The following is a 23,362-nucleotide window of genomic DNA, read 5'->3' as shown; positions in this document are numbered from 1 at the left end:
GCCCCTGCTCGGCCCTCCTTGCAGCCTCCTGATTTCAGGTTCATGTGTGTTCCTCCAACATAGAAATGCTTTTCTAGAAACACACGGTTTTTTTGACATTCCTTTTAGGCTGAAGTTGATTCCATCGATGCTCTGGAAAAATACAGAGGGAAATGCGAGCCTATCTTTCTGTTTTTTGCAGTGAGTGAAACTATTTTTATAGTAGTTGCATAGCAATAAACATGACTTGCTGGTGGGAACAACTGTCCTTTTTGAGGGATACTTAATTCTTTCATGTGAGACAGCACAAATTTATTTGCTCTGTGTCTGGTATCTATTGGTGATGAAGTGCTGCATAGACAAGAATATACAGCCAGAGTTTACATTTAAATACCTTCTGCCCTACCACCAAGAAACAGAATAAAGCAATTTTGTTTTATTAAAGAACAAAACCAACAAACAAAAAACCTGAGAGATTAAGGTATGAATGAAGTAGGGCCTGGTACATAATATCATGTGTGATGTGGTGATTTCCAGAGCCCAGAGGGCACCACTTGAGCACTTACTGACTGATGTTCTTTTCACACCTTTCAGGGAGGAGAATTAGTGGCTGTTGTACGAGGAGTGAACGCACCGTTGCTGCAGAAGACCATCCTGGAACAGCTGGCGGTGGAAAGGAAGGTTTTAGAGCATGGAGGAGAGCGCATGGTGGTAATCAGCCACTAAATCCTTAAACACTTGTAGATGTGAATGTCAGAAAAAAGGTCCAGCTCCCTAGTGCCAGCATAGCCCTAAGCAGTTACTTCCTTGCAAAAATCCTGTCCTTTTGTCTGGACTGACTCTGAAGTGTGGTTAATGTGCCACTTGGGTGTCCACAAGCCTGTGGAGCCTCCCTAGATGGAGGAAGCTGGAAAGGGTGGTTGTGTTTTTCAAAACCTCTGTCCTCTTGACAAGGGGAAAAGTAGTACATATCATCCAGCTCTGCAGGATGAACGAGAAGCTCTAATGTGGTTTTTCTTGACCTGGTCACCCACCACAAGTGTTTACTTTATTCCTTCAACATACCTTCCTGGTCACCTTCTGATTCCAAGATCTCTAGCAGGTCTCTGTGATGGCATTCCTCAGGCTGTGGTGCAATCTTAGTCATTTTTGTTTCTTGGTGTGGCTGATTCAGTAGCTGGAGTCATTCTGCCTGGAGTCCATCCTGGAGCTCTGCTCATCTTCCTCAATAATTTGCAGCTCCAGGCACCTGCTGCCTGTACTCTGCATGTCACTGAGTCATCAATCAATCTGCCTTTCGGTGATTGTGCAGTCTGGTGAGGCCTTTTCCTCTTGTCCTATCACTAGCAAAAAAATTTGAAAGAAAAAAATGTCCTCAGGTTGCACCAGGGAAGGGTAAGATGAAACAGAGGGTGTTCCCTGCTCATCCGCGTGCTGTTGCAGGTACAAGACGGAGCTTTCTCCAGAGAGGAGAGACATAGGGCTGCTCTTCGGGCAGAACAACGGGAAGGCTGAGCAGGTAAGGCAGGCACAGCTGTGGGATGCTCTTTGTACCCTCAGTATGTGACTTTAATTCAGCTGGAAACCAAAATGACGATTCGGCTGCTGCTGTTGCTACACGGGCACCAGAGGGGTCATTCCTCCATATGGGCACAATGTGGGCTCTGCCCCCACTGACAGATCAGCACACAGGGTAGTGTCACCATGATGTATGTAGGCACAAATAAGAGACAAGGGGAGCTTGGGTGTCTGATGCCATTAAGCTGTAAGTATTTGTTTCCTTCTAACACATTTTATTTTGCAGTGGTCAGTACTGATCTCTCCCCTTGCCTCCTAGATGGGTGAGGGCTCATAGAAATCCCACATTGCTTTCTTCTGTCTTGAATAACTGAAATACTGAACTAGCTGCAAATGCTGCTCAACTTTTCCAGGTGGTTTTTAAAAGAAAACACAAACACTCAGGCACCAAATCTTGTTACAGCACCTCTTGCCTTGTCTAAAATAAGCCACATTATTCCCAAAGGCTTTTATGTCTTACCCAATTTCTAACCTACAGTGACACTTTGGGCTTTGTTGTGGTGCAGCTGCAGACTGGGGCCCTAAAATGCTGGGAAGTGTAGCAGAACTCACTTGGCATTAGCTAAGGCACAGTGGGGCTGGAAGGGCTGGATGCATGTTGATCTCTATCCCTCCTTTCTTTACCTATTCCTGATTTTTTTCTCTTTTCTCCCTCTCGGAGGCTAACGCACCCGTCGGGCCCGCTTTCCCCGCCGTCCGTGTGGAGCAGACGCGTGATTTTCCAGTAAATAAAAGTATTTCGTACGGCAGCACCGCCGTGTCCGTCCCTCCCGGTAACGCCGGGCGCCGCGGCCCCTTTAAGGCCGGCGCGGGGCGGGGTTGGCCGGGCTGCGCCTGCGCGGGGCCGCTGCCGTCGGAGGCCGCGGGTTCGAGTCCCGGCTGTGCCGGCCTGTTGCGGCTGCCGCCCCGCAGCGCGACGATGGAGGCGGCGCCGGAGCCGGGAGCGGAGCCCGAGCCGTGCCCGGAGCCCCCCGCGCACCGGCTGAGCGTGGCGGAGCTCGACCGCGAGCTGGACTCCCGCAGCGAGCTGGTGCGTGGCCAGCGCCGGGCGCGGCTCCCTGCCCGCCGGGGGAGCGGCCCAGTGCGGCGGGGAGGGACGGGGCGCCCTGCGGGGTCTGTGCCGGCCGGGACACCTCGGGAAGGGTCGGTGGGGCGGCCCAGGACCCGGCGGTGCCCGGTCGGTGGCGTTTGTCCAGCCGGTGCCCCGCAAGCGGCTCCCACGGGTGACTCTCACCGTGTTTAACCTTTCCCTAAAAACCCACCCGTGTCAGTCCTTGCTGGTGGGCAAAAAGCAGGTCACGGCCGGGCTCGTCCTGTCGGATTGCTAGAGGAGCAGGTAGTCCAGAGTTTAAAATAATGCTGCGCCCTGTAAGGCGCCGTGCCAGGCCTTGGTAGGCGCTGTAGTCAGCCGGGTTTCAGTCCGTGGGAAGGGGCGGAGCAGCCGCAGTTCCGTGGGTGGGCGGGCACAGGTGCTGGGGCAGCTTCCCGCTGGAGCACAGCTGCGTGCTCGGTCCTGCGAGTCCCAGATAAAAGCGTCTTTACTTTTAAGACGATTGGGGGGGTTTCCCATCAGTAAACAGAAAAAAAGTCTTGTGTGTTGATGCCCTTGTGTATTAAAAAGGCAGTATCACATTGGTAGTAATCTTAGAAACACTTTCTAAAAAAAAATAACATTTGAAATTTCGGATGTGGGCAAAGGTCAGAGAACTGTCTTATTTTTGTTACTAAATACTTCTTGTTCTGGCTTGCAGTGCTCAATTGCAGAGAATGCATTTTGAATAGGAGAAATTGTAGTATATATGGGTGTTGGAAGGAGTGCATGCGTAGCTGGTTTTTATTTTCTCTTTAGTTAGGAAAAAGTTTGGGAGGTGGAGCGGGCAACCTAAACTCAGTCTGTTCTTTCTGGTGTACAGATTGATGACAAAGAATTTGACATTCCTCAAGTTGATACCCCTCCAACACTGGAGAGCATCTTAAATGAGGTGAGTGGCCCATCAGGTGTGCAACCAGCTCCAATACACAGAGGGGCTCGGATGAGGCAGCACTTATTTCTTTGGCTATTCTCATATTGCGTTTTTCTTGGGAAATACAATTGTATAACTCCATCATTTCCTGGCACTAAAAGCTGACAAAGCACATGCTCAGTTGGTGAATTGATGTACAGTGTGGAATGTGGAATTTTGCTTGTTCAATCAAAATATCTGCAACTGAAATGTAAAGGTTTTCCATCAAATTTAAGTGAGTTCAATTGTGGATTTGGTCACTTGAAGTCCATTAAAGGTCAGGGTCAGCAAACAACGTTTTTTTAACTAGAAATAAATGCAGAGAATTCTGTGTAGTTCTTAAGTTGTGGATTTTCTTGATTTCTTGATTTTTCTGCTTAATCGCTGCTGTTTTCCTGATGTTTCAGTTGAGGTGTTGTGTGTTTTGAATGTTAAGTAAGCTGTGGCGATTCTCTTCCTTCAGACTGATGATGAAGAAGAGTCTTTCATTTTGGAGGATCCCTTTCTCTTGAACATTGATAACACGGATACACACTCCTATGACACATCTTCCGTAGCAAGCTCTGACAGCGGAGACCGGACACACCTGAAAAGGTACTGCAGGGCTCATAGCCTGAGAGGTTCAGTGATTTTAAAAGCAGTTTATATCCATTAAAAACAAATTATCTTTTTGGAGTAGTAAGAAGGGCGATCCAAAGCTAAAAGCAGTCAAAACTTCTTAAGGTGCCTCCTCCCTGAGCTTTGCTGTGAGCACACAGGTTGTCTGTTACTTGGGTAGGAATTGTTTAATTCCACATGTGGATTCTTGTCCCCTGCTGTTACATCCTAGTGCTGAAGTCCCAGGGGATGCTGCAGGGACTCTGGTGAAGCCGCTTTTGACAGAACAGTGTTGTTCCTGCAGGATCAAGCAGGCAAAAATGGGATTTGTTTTTGCACTGAGGGCTAAGCTGTTTGAGCAATAAATGCATTTTATGGGAGATGGAGTATTTAAATTTCTCTGGATTTTAGTGGGATTTTTAAAATGCTGAACCATGATGACTTTAAAGAAAATCTTTCAAAGGTATGTCTGGTGATTTCCAGAGTCCGCAAGCAGCCAGTGGTTATTTTTAAAAGGCAAGTGAACTGCTGTCACTCCTGTGAATGGAATGCTAATCTGGACATTTAAAAGCAACCTGGAATGTGCTAATTAGCTATAATACTGCTGACTTGTCTCATTAATTACTCAAATGATGACCTGATCCTGCATCCCGAGTCACTCCTATGGCCTTTTTACCTGCCATAAGAAGTTGTGGTTGTTGCATGAGTGATTCCATAGGACAGAAGCACACCAAGTGTGATGGTTTGTAGTGAACTGACTTGTTATCCCTTATTTTTCAAGTAAGGTGGTTTATATTAAGGGAACTGTTACCTGGAGTGGCTTTTCCAGTACATAGTGGGCAGAAAAACCTTCAAATGTTATTGTCATCTTTGGGTGAAGTAGTTGCCATGTTGATGGGTCCTTAGCCATAATATAAGCTATTAATAACAACTTTCTTCAGCCTATGTGTGAGCTACTTAATTCTGCGACTCTGAAGAGAGAAGAACCGAATATTTCCCTGTTAGTGTTGGAAATTTGGCTTTCTGGTGGTGTGTGCTGGCAACAACATTGGAACTTTCCTGGGGATTTTCCCTCTGCTCTGTGTGCTACATTACACTAACGCTCTTTAGAAATAACTGTACGCTAATTACTTTTTAAAGACATTTTCTCCGTAAAAAGGGGCACTGAACCTGTTGTATCAGATCAGCTGTGTTTTAATTGAATGTTACTCTTTAAGCACACATGCATTTTTTCCTAGGGGTCTGTATTCTGCTAATGAGCCTGTTCCAGTTGTGTATTTGCCTGAGACATTTACCTTTAAAGGCTGAAACTTCCTGTCTTGCTGGAAGATGATTTAAAGAGTAAAAGTGTTGTTTTGAGGTTTTGTTAATAAATTCTAAGTTTGGCAGACAGGTCTTGAAACAGACAGTTCGTTTGAAGAACTATTTTTTCCCTGGGAGGCGCGTTAAAACCAAACTTCGTGCAGGCACAGTGGTGTGCAGCAGACTTTGCTAATAATCTCGTATCCGTTTCATTCTGTGCATGTTAGGCACCAAGAGTAAGAATGGAAACTGCACGAGTTACGAGCGCATGCGGAATTTACCTGCTGGTTCGGCCATGGGTTAGGCAAAGTCCCAACCTTTTATTCTGCTCTAATGCATCTGGTTTGTTTCTTATTTCCTTAGGAAGAAAAGACTCCCAGATCCTCTGTCACTCCATGGCTCAGTTATACGGCTCTCACTTCTGAAAGGAATTTCTGCCCAAATTGTCTCTGCAGCAGTAAGTGTCTTTTTCTCCTAATTGCATCCATTAAGAAAACTCTGAACCTGTTCTGGTGAGGGGTGTGTGTCAGCTATCCTCCTTCCCCCTACTGTTAACTCTGGATAATACTGATGTGTTTGGTACATACACTACTAACTAGTAACCCCTTGGCAGCAGTCTGGGTGAGCCGCTTCGATGGCAAACTGATAAGATGTGCTTGAGAGGGATGTAGCTTTGCATTAGGTGTTTGTGCTGTGTACACAGAACATTGTTATTAAGATTAGATGGTTTTGAGAAGAACGTAGTGAGTTTTATGTGGAATTACAGGCAATTCTGCTTGCTCTCCATTTCTGGGCACTTCCTCATCCCTTCTGGGTATTTCTAGTTCCCTCAGCACAGGCTGCTCTGGTGTGACTATTAAAATGCGACTTGTATTGACTTTTCTGCATGTTGTAGTTCTGATGATGAGAGACACATATGGAGCTGGGAGTTCTGTGCCTCTCACGACTTGTCCTGTTTTTCTAGGACAAAGTGGATGCTGGCTTGCCCACCGCCATCGTGAGTACTCCGACTATTCTGCAATACTGTATAGTCAGTTTTCACGCAAGTTTGTTAAAGTGGCAATTTAAAAGAGCTGATAAATGCATTTTCCTTCTTACCCTCACTAAGAATTTTCAAATCTGAGGGGTGGGAGAAGCAGCCTAAAGGAACCAGATTCCCGGGGCAGAGTTCAACCTTTCTAATCAAGCCCCATACTTTCCAGTTTTTTATGTCATCACCAGGAATTGTTAGTTGAGCACCTAACCTCATCAAATCAGTGTTCGTGTGTTGTACACACTGAATTTCCCTGTTTCTTCTCTGCCAGTTGTTGCTTTGACTCCTAAAATTTTTGTAAAGAAACAAACTGAAGTGCTCATAAAGTGATGAGTTCCAAATGTCTATGGCTCTGTTGAAACTGAGATATCACCTTAAAATATAAAAGCTCACTAAAAGTCTGTTTGAAAGATACTCCTGCTTAGCAGTTTGCATTAAACTTCTTGAAGTTAAGCATGCTAATTAAAATATGTCAGAAGTGAAGCTGCCTATAGTTAAAGGAGAAGAGAAACATATTAAGGAGGTGAAACAGAGCAAATATTTGTTCTGCTTTCTGAAATGAGTTTGAATGTTTTACAAAAAAGCTCAAGATGTGCTTGGTTGCTTTGACTAGACAGAAACATGCCATTAGAAATTATACTTTTTGTTTAAAAAGAAACAGGAAAGAAACCTGTTGGCATATCTGAGATTGTGCAGCAAAACTGGAAACACGCTGTGACTGATGTGCATGTAGGACAAAAACCTCTACTTACATCCTCCAGACATTAAAGCACCTATTTTTTTTTAACCTGAAGAATTACTAGGAATAAACTTGCTGAGAAATAAAAAGCAGAAGAACGTTAGTATATCTAGAGCACTATGTGATTTCTATTAAGTTTTATTTAATTGGGTGCAGGTTTACAAGTACTATAAAACCTTGGAGCGACTGTGCCAAATGATTGAGGCTGACTGAACAGAGCAGAAATTTCAGCCCTCTGGATTTGAAAAAAGTCTCTGTAATAGTCATTCAGATGTAATACTTATATAGCTTTCACTTAGAAAGTGAAGTTATCTATAACCTTCTAAATCTTCGCATTTTGGCAAATTTTGCATGAGTGCAGTGAGAGTTGAAGCAATGAATTTGTGATTGACATTTCTTCTGCTCTCAATCTTTCTGCATGACTTTCAGGCAGCATCGAATCTGATAGCAGTGGGGACTTCCCATGGCTTAGCACTGATATTTGGTAAGTCGAAAATAAAGCTTTGAGTGCTTTACATTTTAATGATTTTTCAAACCAAACACAGAGAAGAAAAAAACAAAACAACCCAGCTAGAATTAGAACTGCAGGGCGGATTTCTTCTAATATATTTTGTTTGTGCTAAATGTGATATCCTTTCAGTAACAAAATAAAGCACAAGTAACACTTCGGTTGTCCTTGTTCACATATTGCTTCCGCTTTGTTGTGGACTGGGACATCGATATCAAGAAATTTAGCTCTGTCTGAAGAGCCTTTTCTATGTTTAAATATGAATTAGTCTGTTTTCATGTGGAAGAAACCAGAACCAATATACAACGATCATCTCATACAGTAATAGGCTTCTCCCCCATGACATAATTAGCTGTCAGCATTAGGGAAATTAAAATGTGTTCTTTGGGAAGTGGAACTTCTGCCCCATGGCCGGTTTGCGTCATAGGTTTGCCCTTCCCTGACCTGTGACCAGTCACCTCCGTGTCTCTTTATTCCATCATTCTTTTCTTCCTTTTATCATCAAACTTTCCTCAAGTTTCTGAGCTGGTACCTCTATCCAGCTTGACCAGCTGGGTGGGAACAGCCCTTGAATCGATCCTGTACTCATTGAGTTTTTGCGCCTTTTGTGTATACAGCACCAAAAGCTGAACGGTTTTAGAAATTTCCTGATCTTCTTTGCTTTCCTTTCAAAGTTGGCTGAAATTATCCGAGAGACTAAAAGTTATTGGGGTCAGGGTCCGACAGAAGGATGGGAAAGACTGACAGTGTAAGAATTCACCTTCCTGGGTATTTAGAAGTTAAACTATTTGACATTTGCTTAATTCAGTATTGAAATAATTACAGGATGTGCTTGATCTAAATGTAAATAACTTTTAATCTGCTACAGTCAACCCATGATCATATTGACCTTTTAGTAGTTGATCTTCGTGGGTTTTTTTAAATTTGCCTAGTGTGTGGACGTCTCCAATATCTCCAGTGGAACACATTTTTACCCCGTTCCTCTCTCTGTCTGCAGACACTCTGAGGTCAGTAAGCTGTTAAACAAGAAGCTGTTCTCTACAGGTGTCATGAGCTATTATTTTCAGCATTTCACGCTGCAGAAGGGGCTCTACGACTGTGTCAGCGCGCAAAGGGGAAGGGTCGTTGTTACCTTTGTGATTATTTCTGCATCAAGTCCCGCTTAAGAGGCTGGACCACCGAATGTCTGAGGTGCTCAGTACCCTGTGGTATTTTAGTTGATTTATTTCATAACATTGGTTTGTTTTTCTCAAAGCAGGCGCGTTTAAGCAAAGTTTTCTTCGGTTTGAACCAGCACATTTACTGTTGTTTGGCCATGGTCTTTGCAAGGCTGTGCAGTCTGTAGTTTTTGTGGCTAAGGAAACATCATGTTGCTTTCTTCTACCTCAGGGAAGGGTGTAAAGGAGACTTAGACCCTTCTCAAAGGTCCATGGTGTTAGATAAGAGGCAGTGGGCCCAAGGTGCAACATGGGAAGCTCTGATGAAATTTTTCAGCATGAGGACACTGAAGTGTTAGAGAAGAGCTGAGAGAGTTTCAGGCTTCTCCTTCCTTGTGGGTATTCAAAACTCAGCAGGGTTGAGTCGCCATCCCTGGAGGGGTTTAAAAGGCATTTAGATGAGGTTCTTAGGGACATGGTTTAGTGCTAGAGTTCGGTTATGGTTGGACTTGATGATTCAAAGGGGCTCTTCCAACTAAAATGATTCTGAGCAAACTGATCTCATTGACTTTTCTTGGAGCAGCAGGACTGAGCCAGAGACCTCCATAGCTCCCTTGCCACCGAAGTTGCTCTATGAGTCTGTTCTGTAATTTAAAGGTGTGTCATCCAACTTTGCATCAGATATGGGCACAAATGCTTCCCAGACACCTCTGTTCTCTGCTCGACTCTTTCAGCTCCATAACTAAACCTTGGGTGTTCGCCCCAGTGCTCTCAGATCTGTCTGCAAAGAGAAATCCTCATGGGATATGGCTGTAGAAGTCCTCGTGTGCATAGAGAGAGGATTGGTGTTCTGACCTGGTTTTATTCTGAAATTTAAACCAGCAATTTATGTCTATAGACCGATCAATTTCTCTACTTTTAAAATGAAAACGTTTTTCTACTAGATATGTGCATTAGGGTGAGACTCGCTCCCTGAAGTTTGGTAAACTCTGGGTGTGGTTTATACTGTACAATGTAAAATCACCTTTTTTCCCCTCCAAAAATGTAGGTCCATTTTCTGCTTGAATGTTGCTGACGTTCAAATTTATCTGAATACTTTTGTGTCACTAGCAATTTTTTTAACCCTTTATTTTTTCTTTAATATATTTGCCTATGTAACTAATTCATTCATGTGAGTCTGCCCGTCCTTCTTGACTCGTCTGTCCTTTTTAAGGAAGACTTGGGCGCAGCTTTCATTCTGCTTTTCTGAATGCTGCTGTTGGCTCTTGAATTATCACAGGACAGTTCACATCACGTCTCATCTTTGAGAAGCAATATTTTTCTTGTGAATCAGATGCCAGCTCTGACACTCTGTAAGTGTTGCGGAAGGGGTGCCTGGGGACCTGTGGTCACACTCTGTTTGGTGTCACCAATAACAGGGTTGGGTCAGCCCTGGCGGTGTCTTGCCAAGCCTTGAAAGACTCTTATGGATGGAACGTGCGGGGACACGCTCCTGCGCTGACCTGCTCTAGGGGATAAAACATCCCTAACGCCCATCTAAACCTCCTCATCTGCCGTTCCTGGTGTTTGTTACGTGATCTGACAATACTGAGAAGAGCTTGGTACTCTCCTTTTTTACCATTCTTTCAGGTAGTTTATCTTCTGTTTGCTCTGTTAAAAGTGACAGTTTTCTGTGCCTTGGGAATAGGACCCTTAGGGTGTTTCTAGCACTGTGCTTGCTTAGGGGATATTTTTTTATTTTAATGTAAATATGAGCCATCCTTTTGCCAAATTATCCCTGAAACGTTATTGGAGTTGTGAGCATTGTGCAAATGAACACTTATGCTGTGTGCCGTGACTTCTCTTCAGGATTGGAGTGCAGAAGTGCTCTCCCAGCAAGCCCATAACAATTAACAAAGAAGATTTTTTCTTTCAGAAGTTTGGATTATTGTTGGACCATTTATTATTTTCTGGGGCTGTAAAGCCTATGGTTAGTGCCCAGAGTCTTTGTCGAGCTGTGGGAGTAGCATGATACCTTGAGAGAACGGGTAGTGTAAGTACCTGAAGACAGCAGTAAAACTTGATTTTTGGGGACTCTTATCTTTGGATGTTTTTTGAAGTTAATGGGGAGCTGCTTGACTGGCTGGTGATAACTGTTGAAATCAGTTAAGTCGCTGTGAACAGTTCTATTTCCTCTCAGATTTTTCTTTTTTTTCTTCAGGATGATGAAGTCCAAATTTCTTATATAAACTCATTTTTCTTCAGTGATACCATACGCTTTAACCACCTGGTTTTAAAACACTCGCTGCCACAGCGTCCTCTCAGTTCAATAAATCCAAAGGGGAAATGTTCACAAAAGGAAACACTATCAGCAAAACCAGAAGGTTCCCTCTGTCTCTGAAGATTATCACATATATGTTGTCGATTACTTCGCTCCTTTTATATTGATTTCTGGCTTTTTCCTTCCTCTTCGGGCCCTTTCTGTGCGGACTGCAAAGGCAAAGGTACAGTAGCGCTGCCCTGTGCGCGTCCCCTGCATGACCAGCTCCTGTCGCCCGGTTTGCATGCTGCCTGTGCCAGGATTTAGGATGCCAGACAAGCAAAAAGCGGTAACGAGCCAGCGGGTAACGCTGCTGCCTGCGCTGCTTGTTGAAAGCAACACACAGAGCTACTACTAGAAATTTTTCAGATGAAGAATTGCTTTATGTGAGTTACACAATTAAAAATATTTTTGGACAATTGATAGGCATCATTGTTTCAAGCATTTAGACAAAGCTTTTTATGCTTAATCCTAAATGTACCTTAATTCAAAGCTGATAATATTAATCTGGAAAATAATCAGGAAGGCTTTTATAACCTTTCGCTTTTATGCATTTTTATTACTCTACTAGTTGGTTAATAGGAGCTCATTGATTTTCATCTTGCTTTGGAAGCAATTCCATCTGTCGTATTTGTAGTTAGTTTTCTCTAGTTGTAGTTAGTTTCTCTGGTTTTCTCCTCCTTGTGTGCTCTCTTTTGACTGTCTGGAGATGAACTGCCCTGGGTTTCTCTGGCTTTGGAAGTGATCATTTCTCAACTCTAAAAATGCACCCCTGGAAAACCATAGGCAATTCTGTCTCAGAAAGGAATATCTTGAGTCACATAAAGCATTTAATTGTGGGGAGGAACAGGGGTCTTGTTTGGTTTGAATTGACATTGTGAGTGAAGGAAGTGGCAAATGGATTTGCAAGTTCGTAAAGATGTACAGCTGGATTGAAAGCAGCGGTTCTGAAGCTGCTGCCCTTTTTGGAGAAAGCTGTGAGAGATTCTCCTTTTACACGTCTTACAGGAGGCAGGTTATTGATTCACTTACCGACAGGTTTAAACTGAAGTGGAAGAAACAGGATGCAATTTTCCTTCAGTAGCAAGAACTGCAGTATTCGCCTGATTTTAAAACATACTTCTATGGTTAGCAGATGGCCTTTTTGTTTCCAGATCTCTGGAACAGGAATTATTTCTTGAAGGACACCATTGGGAGAATATGTCTCTGGGGAACTTGTTTTCCAGCTATAGCTCTGTGTTCTCAGAGCTTCCATAGAAATCTTCCATTATTTTTCTTCTTTTCTTCGACACAGTCAATAGTAATTTCTCTCTATGGTGATACCGAAGTAGTTTTGGCTCCACTTTCCTCTTGGCTGTTGAATGATGGCAGCCATTCACAGTATTGTCACTTGAATTGTGTACATCCTTTGTTTGGTTAAACACCAGTGTCAAGGCTTCTAACATTTCAATATCTATTTAAACAGTGACTTGTGTGACTGCCAGAGCTTTCAGAGCTGCTTCTGTACACGTAGGTTCAGCCAGTTTGAACCCTCATGTTCTCCTTGGCTTCCAGATGGTTTTATCTTAAACAAAGGCACGTTAATTTGGAAAAAAAACGAAGAGGCAGGCACAGCAGAGCAGGACAGGCAGCCTTGCCCAGAACTGCCTGGGCTGCTGCTCATCTGAAGGAAAGATGATGATTTTCATTGATTTGGTCAACCAAAGGCACCTTCCTCTTCTCCTCACGCAGATTTCGAGAGCAGAGCTCAACGTTCGCAAGAATCCTGGTGTCTCTGAGCACCCGTAACATACGGTGTCCTCCTGACCACGACTGTCATCCTGTTTTAGATCAAACCCGACATTCCATCCTAGCTGAGCCTTGCCTTGCACATTTGCAAGACAGAGCGTGGCCTTTCAGTCTCTCCTAGGCCTTGTCTCATTTGGTGTGCAGAACAAGTGGTGTTTGTAACACCCTCTCTATCCCTCCCTCTCTGCTACCACTATCCAGATTTTGCAGGAAAACACATTTTTTACTTTCTTTTGGGCTACTCCAGCAGACAAATTTAGTGAGGTAGATGCTAGAGAACATAGAACAGAGTGGAAAATATTTGAACTTGGCTCTAGCCTTTTTCTCTTCACCCTAAACAGTGCTGTAGAGGGTAATCCATGAGTTCAGGTATACTTCTTGCTAGTGTTTATTCCTGTCCTGTGGTGCTGCTGATGTATTTCAGCTCTCCAGGCTTCATTCCAACAGTCCTCACACAGCATCGTTTCTTTCTCCCGCACTCAAAAGCAGGACAAAACTGGAGAGAGACGGGAAAAGCCGGTTCATTTTCCCTGCACCTCCTGGCCTTTAGCAGCAAAACTAAGTTCCATAAAATTACACTTACCAGAGGGCCCTGTTGGGGATTTGTAGTTGATATTCAAATCAACGTAAAGAAGCACGAGGTGTTTCCAAAAGATGGACCCAATTTGAAATCATTATATCTCTGCAACCATCAACTGCCTTTGAGAGGCGTTTGGGACAAATTCAGCCATCATCTCAGTGTTGTGGAGGAAACACAGAGCATTTATAAAAAGGTTACGAAAACTTGATAACTCATTAAACCATTTGTAGTTTTTGTGTAATTCTAACACATTGCCATAATGAAATACACTGATTTGAAATGCAGTCCTTCTTTTTTGAAACACCCTGTATAATGCTCATGAAATAGAGTCAATTTTCTGTCATCTTCCTTGCTACAAGTTAAGCAGAACAGTAAAAGGAAAAATAGATATTGCTTTGTTTTTTCTAGCAGTTTCTTCTTCACTTTGTAATACCTCTGCATTCCCATATTCCCTGTGCCTGTTTTCTACTTGGAAAAACAGTTTTTATCTTTCCCTGCAAGACAATGTCCCACTATCTCTGCACTAACACGTATCCTTATCTTGTAAACTCTTGTTTTAAGAACTTTAGCCTGCGAATTGTTAATGTACGCCAGGTGAATTGTATATGTGAATGACTGCATGATGTTAATTTGAGTCATGGCTCTTTCATTCCCTTTAATTTCTTACTAATGGTTGTGCTCTAGATCAAAACCAGGCTCTGCGGCTGTGTCTGGGCAGCACTGCTGTGGGTGCCCAGTATGGGGCCATCTCTGCTCTCAGCATCAACAACGACTGCTCCAGGCTCCTGTGCGGCTTTGCCAAGGGACAGGTAATGCCCTGGGCTGCCATGGGCCAGTGCCACAATATAGTGAAGCATTCGGTTAATCGTGGCTGCCTGTGACATAAGTCCCACTCTTAATAAACTGAAATGTGCAATGGACGCAGCATGACGATCAGCTTCATCTTTCTAGGCCACTTTGTGAGAGCTGTTCTTTGTAATTAAAGCTAGTTTTTACTGATGATAGCTTGAAATTATCCAAGTTCATTTTAACCGATATTTTACTTGTGTTGTACAATGGAAGCAGCATAGTTTCTACAACGTGGAGGAGAAAGGGGTCGAGCCTGCTGTTCTGGTTTCATGCTGTTTTCTGCACAGAGAAAGCCATTCCTGAACAGAAGTTAAAGACTAAAACTAAACCAAAATGGATAGAAGTTAACTTGGTAAAATTTAGAGGTCTGTGGAATACTAAGAAGGCTGCTTTGTTTTTCTTTTTAATTTCATTTTCCTTTGCTCCTTTGGCTTTCAGCTTCATTCCAGATGAAATACAGTCCAGTACCTGTGACAGGGCCAAATGCCAGACTGCTCCAGACCTTGTGGAAATACAGACTTGATCCATGCAGAGCAGCGGCCCGTTTTAAACAATACTCAGATAAAATATTTTGGAGCAGAAGTTCTGAAACATCTGGTCTACAAAGCTTTGATTGATGACATATGGAACCATATAAAATAGAATTTCCAACAAAAAGTTCAATTCAATGTGTAATGTCGGCTCTTCTGGGCTAAATAGTCCTCAGCTATGCCCTAAATAGTTTAAGACTTCCTGCTTCTTAGCTGGGAAATGGTCTGAATTTGATGTCCAAGCGCAAGCCAAGCTGCAAACTCCTACCTGACCTGTCACGCTGAGCAAACACAGGACGAGCAGAGTGACAAGGTAGCTGTGGACATGCTTGGGTTTTGCTGATGGGCATTAGCAGAGATTATTCAACTCTCCCCTGATTGTATGCAAGAGAAAGGCATTGAAGTGCTTTTTCAGATCATTTTTCTTTGATACGAAGACCCTACTCACTGAGGATGATATGGGGAATATAGACGTTGTCTGATGTACTAACACATGAGGTGATGGAGAGAAACCCTTGGCAGTAAGTGTGTTCTGCTTGCAGATCACCATGTGGGATCTGGCCAGCGGGAAGCTGCTGCGATCAATAACAGACGCCCACCCGCCGGGAACAGCCATTTTGCACATCAAGGTAACAAACACTGCATGTACTCCTTGTTTGGTTTGTACTGCTGCATGTTTTTTCTTTAAAACACACTTGTTTTCAGTCAGATGCGTTGTTTTTCCCTGTGTAGTAATTTTTGATTTACAGTGGAGAGCAGCTACCTAGGAGCTATTTGGCAATAGCATCCAGAGGCGGAAAAAATGAGCAGAAATTCTATTTAAAAAATAAACTGAGTATTTTGAAAGCTGAAATAATATCAGCTGTGAGTTGTGGTATAACAAACAACAGTTGTTTGTTACAACTTCTCTCTCTGCTGCCAAAACGAACAGTTAGTTGCTAGAATACATTTCTCTAAAACTTGTGGTGGTTTGAACTGGATACGTGACTTGCCAACTTTAAATGCAAGAGTTTGAAGTGTAGAAAGTAGCTTCTCTCAGCAGTTTTCCAAATAACTTGGGGGTGTTTGCTTTGAAAGAGAAATCATCTATGGCTTCTTGTTCAGCATAGTGTTGTCATCACACACAGAAACTCGCATGTCTGTTTTCTGCTGTCCTGGCCCTTGCTGAGACATCCCAGGCCCACCCGGAACTGGTGTGGTGGGTCTGGTGGGGCACTGCAGCGCTTGGGTGACCCAGCCTAGCAATAATGCTGGAGGGGCCATGGTGAAACGCTAAACCTTACATTTCTTACATAAAAAGCCAGTAATTGTCTCAACTCTGTATGTTAAAGGTATGTTTCTGATAGGGACAATACTTGTACTTCTTTTTTTGCAGTTTATTTCTTAGTGCCACTTCTAATCTAATTATCTGCTCAGTTTACAGATGACCCGACGCTTGCAATTTGCAACGACAGCGGAGGCTCCGTATTTGAACTGTCATTTAAGTAAGACGATAACTCTAAATGTAGAAAGTACAAGAAACTAATGCTGGGTCATAGGTTTTAAAACCTAAGCAAAAAAACCCTTGGAAGCAATAAAGCTACTGTCTGAATGTTGAATTTAGGGCTGCAGTGTCATTTCACAGCTGAAGCAAGATGCTGTTTGGCAGTCTGATCACATCCAGGAATTTCCAACACTTTACTGTTAAATAAGATCTTAGGGAATTCTTGTCTGTGTCTGAGCAGCTGTATGGGGCTGCTTCAAGTGACACACTGAAACTGATCCCTGCAGCTGCATAAAACACTTTTTAAAAACAATATTTATGAAGGATCACTCTTGAGATTTCATGAGGTTTCATGAGGCTTATCTCTTCTTGATAACTGGCCACCAAGCTGATTTCTCTTCTTTGCAGGAGAGTTATGGGAGTGAGGACATGTGAATCCCGCTGTCTCTTCAGTGGCTCGAAGGGGGAGGTTTGCTGTATTGAACCATTACATGCCAAAGTTGAGCTGAGAGACCATCCTATCACCCAGTATTCACTGCTGGCCATGGCCTCCCTAACAAAGGTAAGGTGCTGCTTGCAGGAGGCTTTGTGTGGGAAATCACAAAGGAGAGGTTTTCTGCTATATACTCAGAGGTTTTATTTTGCCTTCTTTGTTTTCTTTTTCTTGAAGATACTGGTTATTGGCCTGAAGCCATCTCTGAAAGTGTGGATGACCTTTCCCTACGGTCGTGTGAGTAATGAAGCCAAACAGTTGCTTTTTGGATTATGGCTACGAACAATTCCTGGGGTGAAGGGGATGGATTAGGACCAGGTGTTTGATGTCACTGCTTTATCAGCATGTGGTAAACTCTGCATTGTGGAATTGCGGTGGTGATGTTGATCTGTGTGCGGACTGTGGGCAGGGAGGGGATGCAAAGGCTGCTTTCAGCTGTAACTGTGTGAAAATGCTGAATTTTTCCAATAAGTAGGAAGGGAGGAACACGGGAGCCTCTCAACTTCTTGTTTTCTCTGCTGCAGCCTCCATGTTCCCACAGATGGGACATTGACCTGCTTATGGCTGCAGTCTCCTTGGACTGGGGCCATTGCTTTGCAGAACCATACAATAGAACCTTTAATTGTGGGGACAGAAATAAAGCGGGATTAGAGCACTAAACAGTCTTCTAAACTCTTGATTATTCACTTTTGCTAGTCGCTGGTATAATTCCTCTTGGAAAAGCAGCTGGGGGAAGATGTGGGATATGTTAGGTTGGGAGAACGGAGACACAAGGCTGCTGGCAAGCTGTGGGTTGGTCATATTCCATCAATCCATGTGCGACTGGATCTGCAGCAAGCAGCTGGGACACAGGTTTTGTTCTGACTGGCTCACTGCTTTGCCAAGAGACACACGTTGCCCCTAAACCCTGTGATTGGACCAAGGAGCACAAGCCACTGCTCAGGTGTCAGCAGCCCAGGACATTGCTTTGCAGCCTGCGTGTGTACACGGCAGAGTCAGCGAGGAGCAGCTGACGAACCGTGTGTGTCTTGGAAGAGTGAGGTTCTGCCTCGCAGACCGTAAATACCGCCTGTGCTTTCTGTCCGACAGATGGACCCTTCTAGTGTCCCCCTTCTGGCCTGGCACTTTGTGGCTGTACAGAACTCGGTGAACCCCATGCTTGCGTTTTGTCGAGGAGATGTTGTGCATTTTCTTCTGGTAAGCCTTGAATATTTGATGCTGCTTTTCAGGTAGTCGTGTCTTATTCACATATTGAGTGGACTGAGCCTCTGTCTCAGTGACAGTGTGATATCTGTGGGTGCTGGAGATGCCTGCAGCTTGCAGCCAGCTCAGGAAAGCAAACCTGTTGGTCATTGCTCTTCAGCAAGCAGCGGTGCCCTTCCCTGACAACCTGGAGGCATGAGCTTTATTCTACAAGTGTTTATTTGCAGCTTATCTCATTCCTGCTGGATTTAGAAGAATGTGGATTGTTTTCAGGGAGATCACATGAATTTGAGATACCGTTTTATTTTGACTCTGGAAAATAATTTTATAAACCACTAGGAGACAACAGCTTTCAGGTCCTGCTGGCGTGTGACTTCAGGGCATGCTGCTCGTCCCGTTTAGACATGCAGATATGTGCTGATATGGTTGTTTGAAGATTATTTCCTATCTGGTTTCGACATATGGGAGTAGTGCCTGGGCTTCAGAAAATCTGGGATTTGGCTTTGGAGCACTACGTTTGTTTCCCAGCTTTGCTGAATTCATGTCCCTCTTGCTGTACTTCGAATTGTCAAAATGTTAAAAAACCCTTATTTTTTCTGCAGATTGTTTTTTGTTTGTTTTTTAATGGTGATGAATTAAGCCAGTTCCACATTAGCGTTCCACAGTTCTGACTTTTACGAGTGGAAAATACAGTAGTTCCTGCACAGGACAAGAGAGAACCCTTGACTGGGAGTTGCCATGCAGCATCTCCCTTCAATCCAGTATCGCTAAGCCCGTCGGGAGTCAGTGAGTGAGAGTCAGTCGTTTGGCACTCTCTGTGCGAATGCTGGAGGTTTGCACCCCTTTTAGAAACCGAATTGCCTTCTGTAACACAGGAGCTGGAGCAAGGAGGGACAATCCCATGAGCACACAAAGGGCCAGCTTGTTTGTGATATACAACTCATGAGGGCTTTTGAAAGTGAGATGTTACGCTTGTCTGCTCAGCGTTGCCTGAGGGGAGCTCCAGGCTCCTGGGGCTGGGTTGATGGCCTCCAGGAACAGAGATATTGAGCCCATAAAGTCTTTGGGTTTGATTCAGCCTTGTCTGGTTTCTCTTTTAGGTCAAGAGAGATGATACAGGTGCAATACACGTCACTAAGCAGAGGCAGCTTCATCTGCACTATGACCTCATCAACTTTACTGTAAGTCTTAATATTGTAAAACAGTTCATTTTAATTTTTTTTCATTAGTTTTCTTGTCAGTGTATCTCAGTAGCTCTTAGTTCTATACTATAGGCTTTACTAATGTAGCATAAGAAGTGACTGTTTATCTGCAGCTAACTGAAAATGTCCTTCAACTTGGGACTTTGTGGAAAACCAGCATGAGTGAAGTAGCAAGTAGTAGCTAAAGGATAAAAAATTAATAGCACGGAGGCAACAATACTGCCTTTTCTTGGGGAGGAGGAGTAGCCTTGTTGAGGAAACATTTTCAAGAGCCAGAGAGAATCTGGCAAGAAAGATTTTTATTCTGTATTCTCACTAAAAATAGTGCAAACTCTGTGTAATTGCCTCAGTAAAATTCTAGTGTTTCCACGTTTGAGTGCTTGCTAAGGCACTGTAATTGTTTGATGCTTTAACAAAGGTTGTTCAACTCTAAAACACAGCTACAGAATACAGTGAGTAAAATAGGAAAGTATAAAAGTAGAAGCCACAGAATATGAATGACAGGCTGTGAGTTAAACTCAGATGTACTGTTCCCCTTTTTAATGCTTCCTGATGCCACACTGACCTGCAAAGGGATTTGAAAACAGGTGTCGTAGTATTCTTGGTTTGAGACCTTTGGATGGTAAGTGTGCTAGAGCACAAATAGCGCACCCAGAGCACAAGAGTTCTGGTGGATTGTTCATTTGTCTACAGCTGTTTTCTGAGAAGAAGGTTCCTTTAATTTTTCTCAGTGTTAAAGCTGGTACTCCAGAAGGAGCCTCGCTGTCTTTGCCTTTGCAGTTACGCGTGGGTGCTGTTGTGAAGTGACCGTGTATAACAAGGCTACGAGCCATGCTAGAACTTCCAGTCTTGCTACTTGGGGAAATGGTCAGAGCCTGTTCATTTGGCCTCTAATTGTGTGTGCATTGCTGAAAACTGCTGTTTGTTCCCTTTCCAGTGGATAAACTCCCGGACAGCAGTGCTTCTGGACAGCGTGGAGAAGCTGCATGTGATAGATCGTCAGACACAGGAGGAGCTGGAGACCATCGAGATCTCAGAAGTTCAGCTTGTCTACAACAGCAGCCATTTCAAATCGCTGGCGACAGGAGGCAATGTCAGCGAAGCCCTGGTAGGAACGAGTGCCCTGCTGCTCTTCACTGCCTCTGCTTCAGATATGCCCCAAGCAGAAACCTGGGAAAAGCCTTTTGAAGCATCTCAGAAATCATACATGGTGTTGATGTGGCCAGCAGACACTTGATATTTCCTCTGGTGCATTGATGTTTTCAGGAGCTGCACTTAAGTTACCAAACATTGGAACACCCTGTTCAGGAGAAAACTTGCTGTGCTTTATTCTTCAAGAGATTCCTAGAGGGTTTTCTCCTTTGTATGCTGCACATACTCTGTTGTAGCAGTGCCTGTGCTGTACATGCATTCCCTGCCCTTGTCTCATAGATTGTCACGCAGGGATAGAGAGAATTATGCTTGTAGGTACTACACTTCTTTCTTGTTTGAAGTAAAAATCCAAAACCATCCATACTAGTGGAAATTGCAGCACTTCAAACATTGTGCTTCCTACTTTTTCCTCTTTTGCAGCTGGCAAGGAAAGAGCACCCATAACTATTTTTGTGTGTGAGGATAGACACCGAGCACTGTTCCTTACGACCGCGTCGTGTTTGCGGGGCAGCCAGAGCTCAGTAGCGCTTTGAGCTGCATTCCCAGCTTTTTGACTTACTACAGCCCAGCAATCTGTGTTCTTATCTCCCAATCCTCGTTTTGATTTCTGAGTTACAAAGCGTCTCTAAAGTTCAAGAGTACATATATTTCTTGAGAAATGTTACAAAAACAAAAAGTGGTTTTGCTTACATGTGATTTTTCTCCCTGTAGGCGTTGGTTGGAGAGAAAGCTTGTTATCAGTCCATCAGCAGCTGTGGTGGTCAGATCTTCTACCTTGGAACTAAGGTAAACGTGGGGAGTTTTTAATGAAAATACAGGGCATCCGCTGTTGATGGTAGCTCATCTTCTGGAGAAGGGCAATTCTTTTATTTGATGGAGATGTGAATCAAGGATTGGTTCTTCGTGCACTTATGCCATGGGACTAAAGAAATGTGCAGTAACTTGGTTTTAGCCAAGGCATGGGCTAAGTAAAGCACTGTGATAGTTTCACAGTATCCTCATTCGTGCTGCTTCAGGGTGGACTTAGCATTATTTTACTGACATCTGCTCTGTCCTAACCTTCAATTTCTCTGTCCTAAATGTGCTAGTGAGTAAACAGAAGAAAATAAAGCAGCAGAAAAAACTAGACTGTTGCATAGGATGATAAAAGGAATATGCTGTTCACTGTTCCTGTCCTGCAGTGCAGGCTGTCTGTGGAAAGGCAAAGAGAGCTGGCCTGTGGGCTGGCATGTGGAGGCAGGGGATGAAGTGAGGGATGGTATCTTGGAGCAGATGGGTTGTAAGGCCATGTAAGTGATGTTTTCTGTTAAATACAATCGCCCAGTTTATTCCTGCCATGCCAAGCTTGAGGGTAGCTTTACTTATCCTCACCTTTACCAGCATGCTCGGGTGGGTCTGTGGGATACCACAGGCTGCATGAGCAACTGTAAGTAAATCACTTTTTTTTTCTTCTTTTCTAGTCTGTTCACATCATGACATTGAGAAGCTGGAGAGAGGTACGTTGAGAGGAAAACTGTACAGCTTCATAGGTTCGAATGCCTTAAAAATAAGAGGAGGGAGGGAGCATTTGTGAAGCGTGTTCTGTGTTCGGGATCCCAGATTTTCCACACGGCCAGCACCGCAGGCACGCTGCTTTCCATGGCGGGACACTGCGGGCTCCTGCTTGCATGAACTTGTGGGCCGAATGGAGACCTTGTTCTGCCACGCGAGACATAACGCCTTGCAACATATCAGCTTCTGTCTGCCAGATAAGTGGACAGTAGAAGGAAATCTGCTTCACTCTATTTCTTTTTCCAGCTACGGCTGGAGCTGCATCATGAAATCCATCACATCCTACCTAGAAAGTTCATTGGATTTTACATCCCTGTTTCTATTAGTGGAAGATCTTTTTTTTGTTTTTTTGGAACATTGTTTCTCTGACAGCTGAAACCGTATCAATTTCCACACTAGAGTTCTTAGCGATCTATTTATGTCGGTTTGTTCGGGTGTTCTTTTCACTTGAGTTAAACAGCAGTTTTCCCTTTCTGGATCATTGCTTCACAGTGTGTTTATTCAGAGTATGTGCGTTCTCTCTCCGACTTAGTTTTGCAAGGCGAAGCAAAGCTCTTTCGTCATCCTCTTGTCAGATTACCTTCCCATTCCTTTCTTTTTTCGTGGTCGCTGATCTCTGCACCTCCTTTGTGCTCAGTTTCTTGAACATGGGTAAATATTTTGGCACATTTTACTCTGGGTTTTAAGTTATGCCATGCACAACGTCACCTGCTCTTCACTGTCTGCTCTAGATACATCATTCCTTGTGCACCCTTCGGTCTCGTTTTGCTGTCCCTTTGGCTACGTGACATCGGTGGCCTGTGGCACTCTGGAGATTCACCAGTGCCCCAGAACCAAACTCCTGCTTGTACCATTGGATTGCATTGTGCCTCTATTATCCTGCTTTAGGGGCAATCCTGTCGTGTCTGTCTTTCTGGCCTGCTGTCTTGCATCGTATAGTGACAGTTGTTCATCAGCAAACTTCAGTAGTAAGCTCAGCTTATGCCAAGTTAACTTACCAAATCCTTATGTAGAAGGGGGCTTCAAGGAACTTCAATATAATCTCTTTCCAGTCTCACATATCTCCTTTAAGCAGTGACTGACCATTTTTCCTCTTAACTACTTTATGGCTCATGCATGATTATAAGCTCCTCCACATGACAGTGTATCAGGACCTTGAATAAAATGTGAACAGTTCAGCTCTATTGAACTTCCATACAGTTGCTGCTTTTAGTTACGAGGATCACTTTCCTCTGCTAGTTTTCCCTCCAGCTGTTCACTACTGACTTTGGTTTAGTAAACTGTTAATGAAAAGTCTTGCTTTGACCGAGGATTTCATGTGCTGGTTTTCCTAGAA

At 43.7% G+C, this 23,362-nt stretch overlaps 1 protein-coding gene and 1 long non-coding RNA gene across 7 annotated transcripts in view; one reads left to right on the top strand and one right to left on the bottom strand.

The window, feature by feature from the left end:
* Positions 1-534: 534 nt before the first annotated feature.
* On the bottom strand, positions 535-3,001 carry LOC308043633. 2 transcript variants are annotated; one of them, XR_013922525.1, is made up of 3 exons: positions 2,820-3,001; positions 1,045-1,322; positions 535-642 (listed from the first exon to the last, which is right to left on the bottom strand). It is a non-coding gene; the product is annotated as an uncharacterized lncRNA (long non-coding RNA). The 2 variants fall into 2 exon arrangements; XR_013922526.1 differs by lacking the exon at positions 2,820-3,001 and adding an exon at positions 2,182-2,340.
* The window catches only part of VPS8 (VPS8 subunit of CORVET complex), a 66,540-nt gene continuing 43,776 nt past the window's right edge, over positions 599-23,362 (top strand). For 2 of the 5 annotated variants that reach the window (XM_080349440.1, XM_080349442.1), the window contains exons 1-18: positions 599-690; positions 1,423-1,498; positions 2,219-2,281; positions 3,471-3,539; positions 4,024-4,154; positions 5,823-5,916; positions 6,424-6,456; positions 7,661-7,715; positions 14,248-14,372; positions 15,485-15,571; positions 16,359-16,426; positions 16,834-16,987; positions 17,096-17,155; positions 18,008-18,115; positions 19,222-19,302; positions 20,261-20,431; positions 21,187-21,261; positions 21,936-21,971. In XM_080349440.1, the coding sequence (XP_080205566.1) occupies positions 671-690; positions 1,423-1,498; positions 2,219-2,281; positions 3,471-3,539; positions 4,024-4,154; positions 5,823-5,916; positions 6,424-6,456; positions 7,661-7,715; positions 14,248-14,372; positions 15,485-15,571; positions 16,359-16,426; positions 16,834-16,987; positions 17,096-17,155; positions 18,008-18,115; positions 19,222-19,302; positions 20,261-20,431; positions 21,187-21,261; positions 21,936-21,971 (1,506 nt within the window). In that variant the 5' untranslated portion in view covers positions 599-670. Of the gene's footprint in view, positions 691-1,422; positions 1,499-2,218; positions 2,282-2,404; positions 2,588-3,470; positions 3,540-4,023; positions 4,155-5,822; positions 5,917-6,423; positions 6,457-7,660; positions 7,716-14,247; positions 14,373-15,063; positions 15,256-15,484; positions 15,572-16,358; positions 16,427-16,833; positions 16,988-17,095; positions 17,156-18,007; positions 18,116-19,221; positions 19,303-20,260; positions 20,432-21,186; positions 21,262-21,935; positions 21,972-23,362 lie in introns of those variants that run through there. The other 3 variants (XM_080349441.1, XM_080349443.1, XM_080349444.1) reach the window with 3 other exon arrangements.

Source organism: Nesoenas mayeri (genome assembly GCF_963082525.1).
Source record: "Nesoenas mayeri genome assembly, chromosome: 9".
Lineage (NCBI taxonomy): Eukaryota > Metazoa > Chordata > Aves > Columbiformes > Columbidae > Nesoenas > Nesoenas mayeri.
Note: the sequence above shows the minus strand (reverse complement) of the source record. Positions and strands in the feature narration are given on the sequence as shown.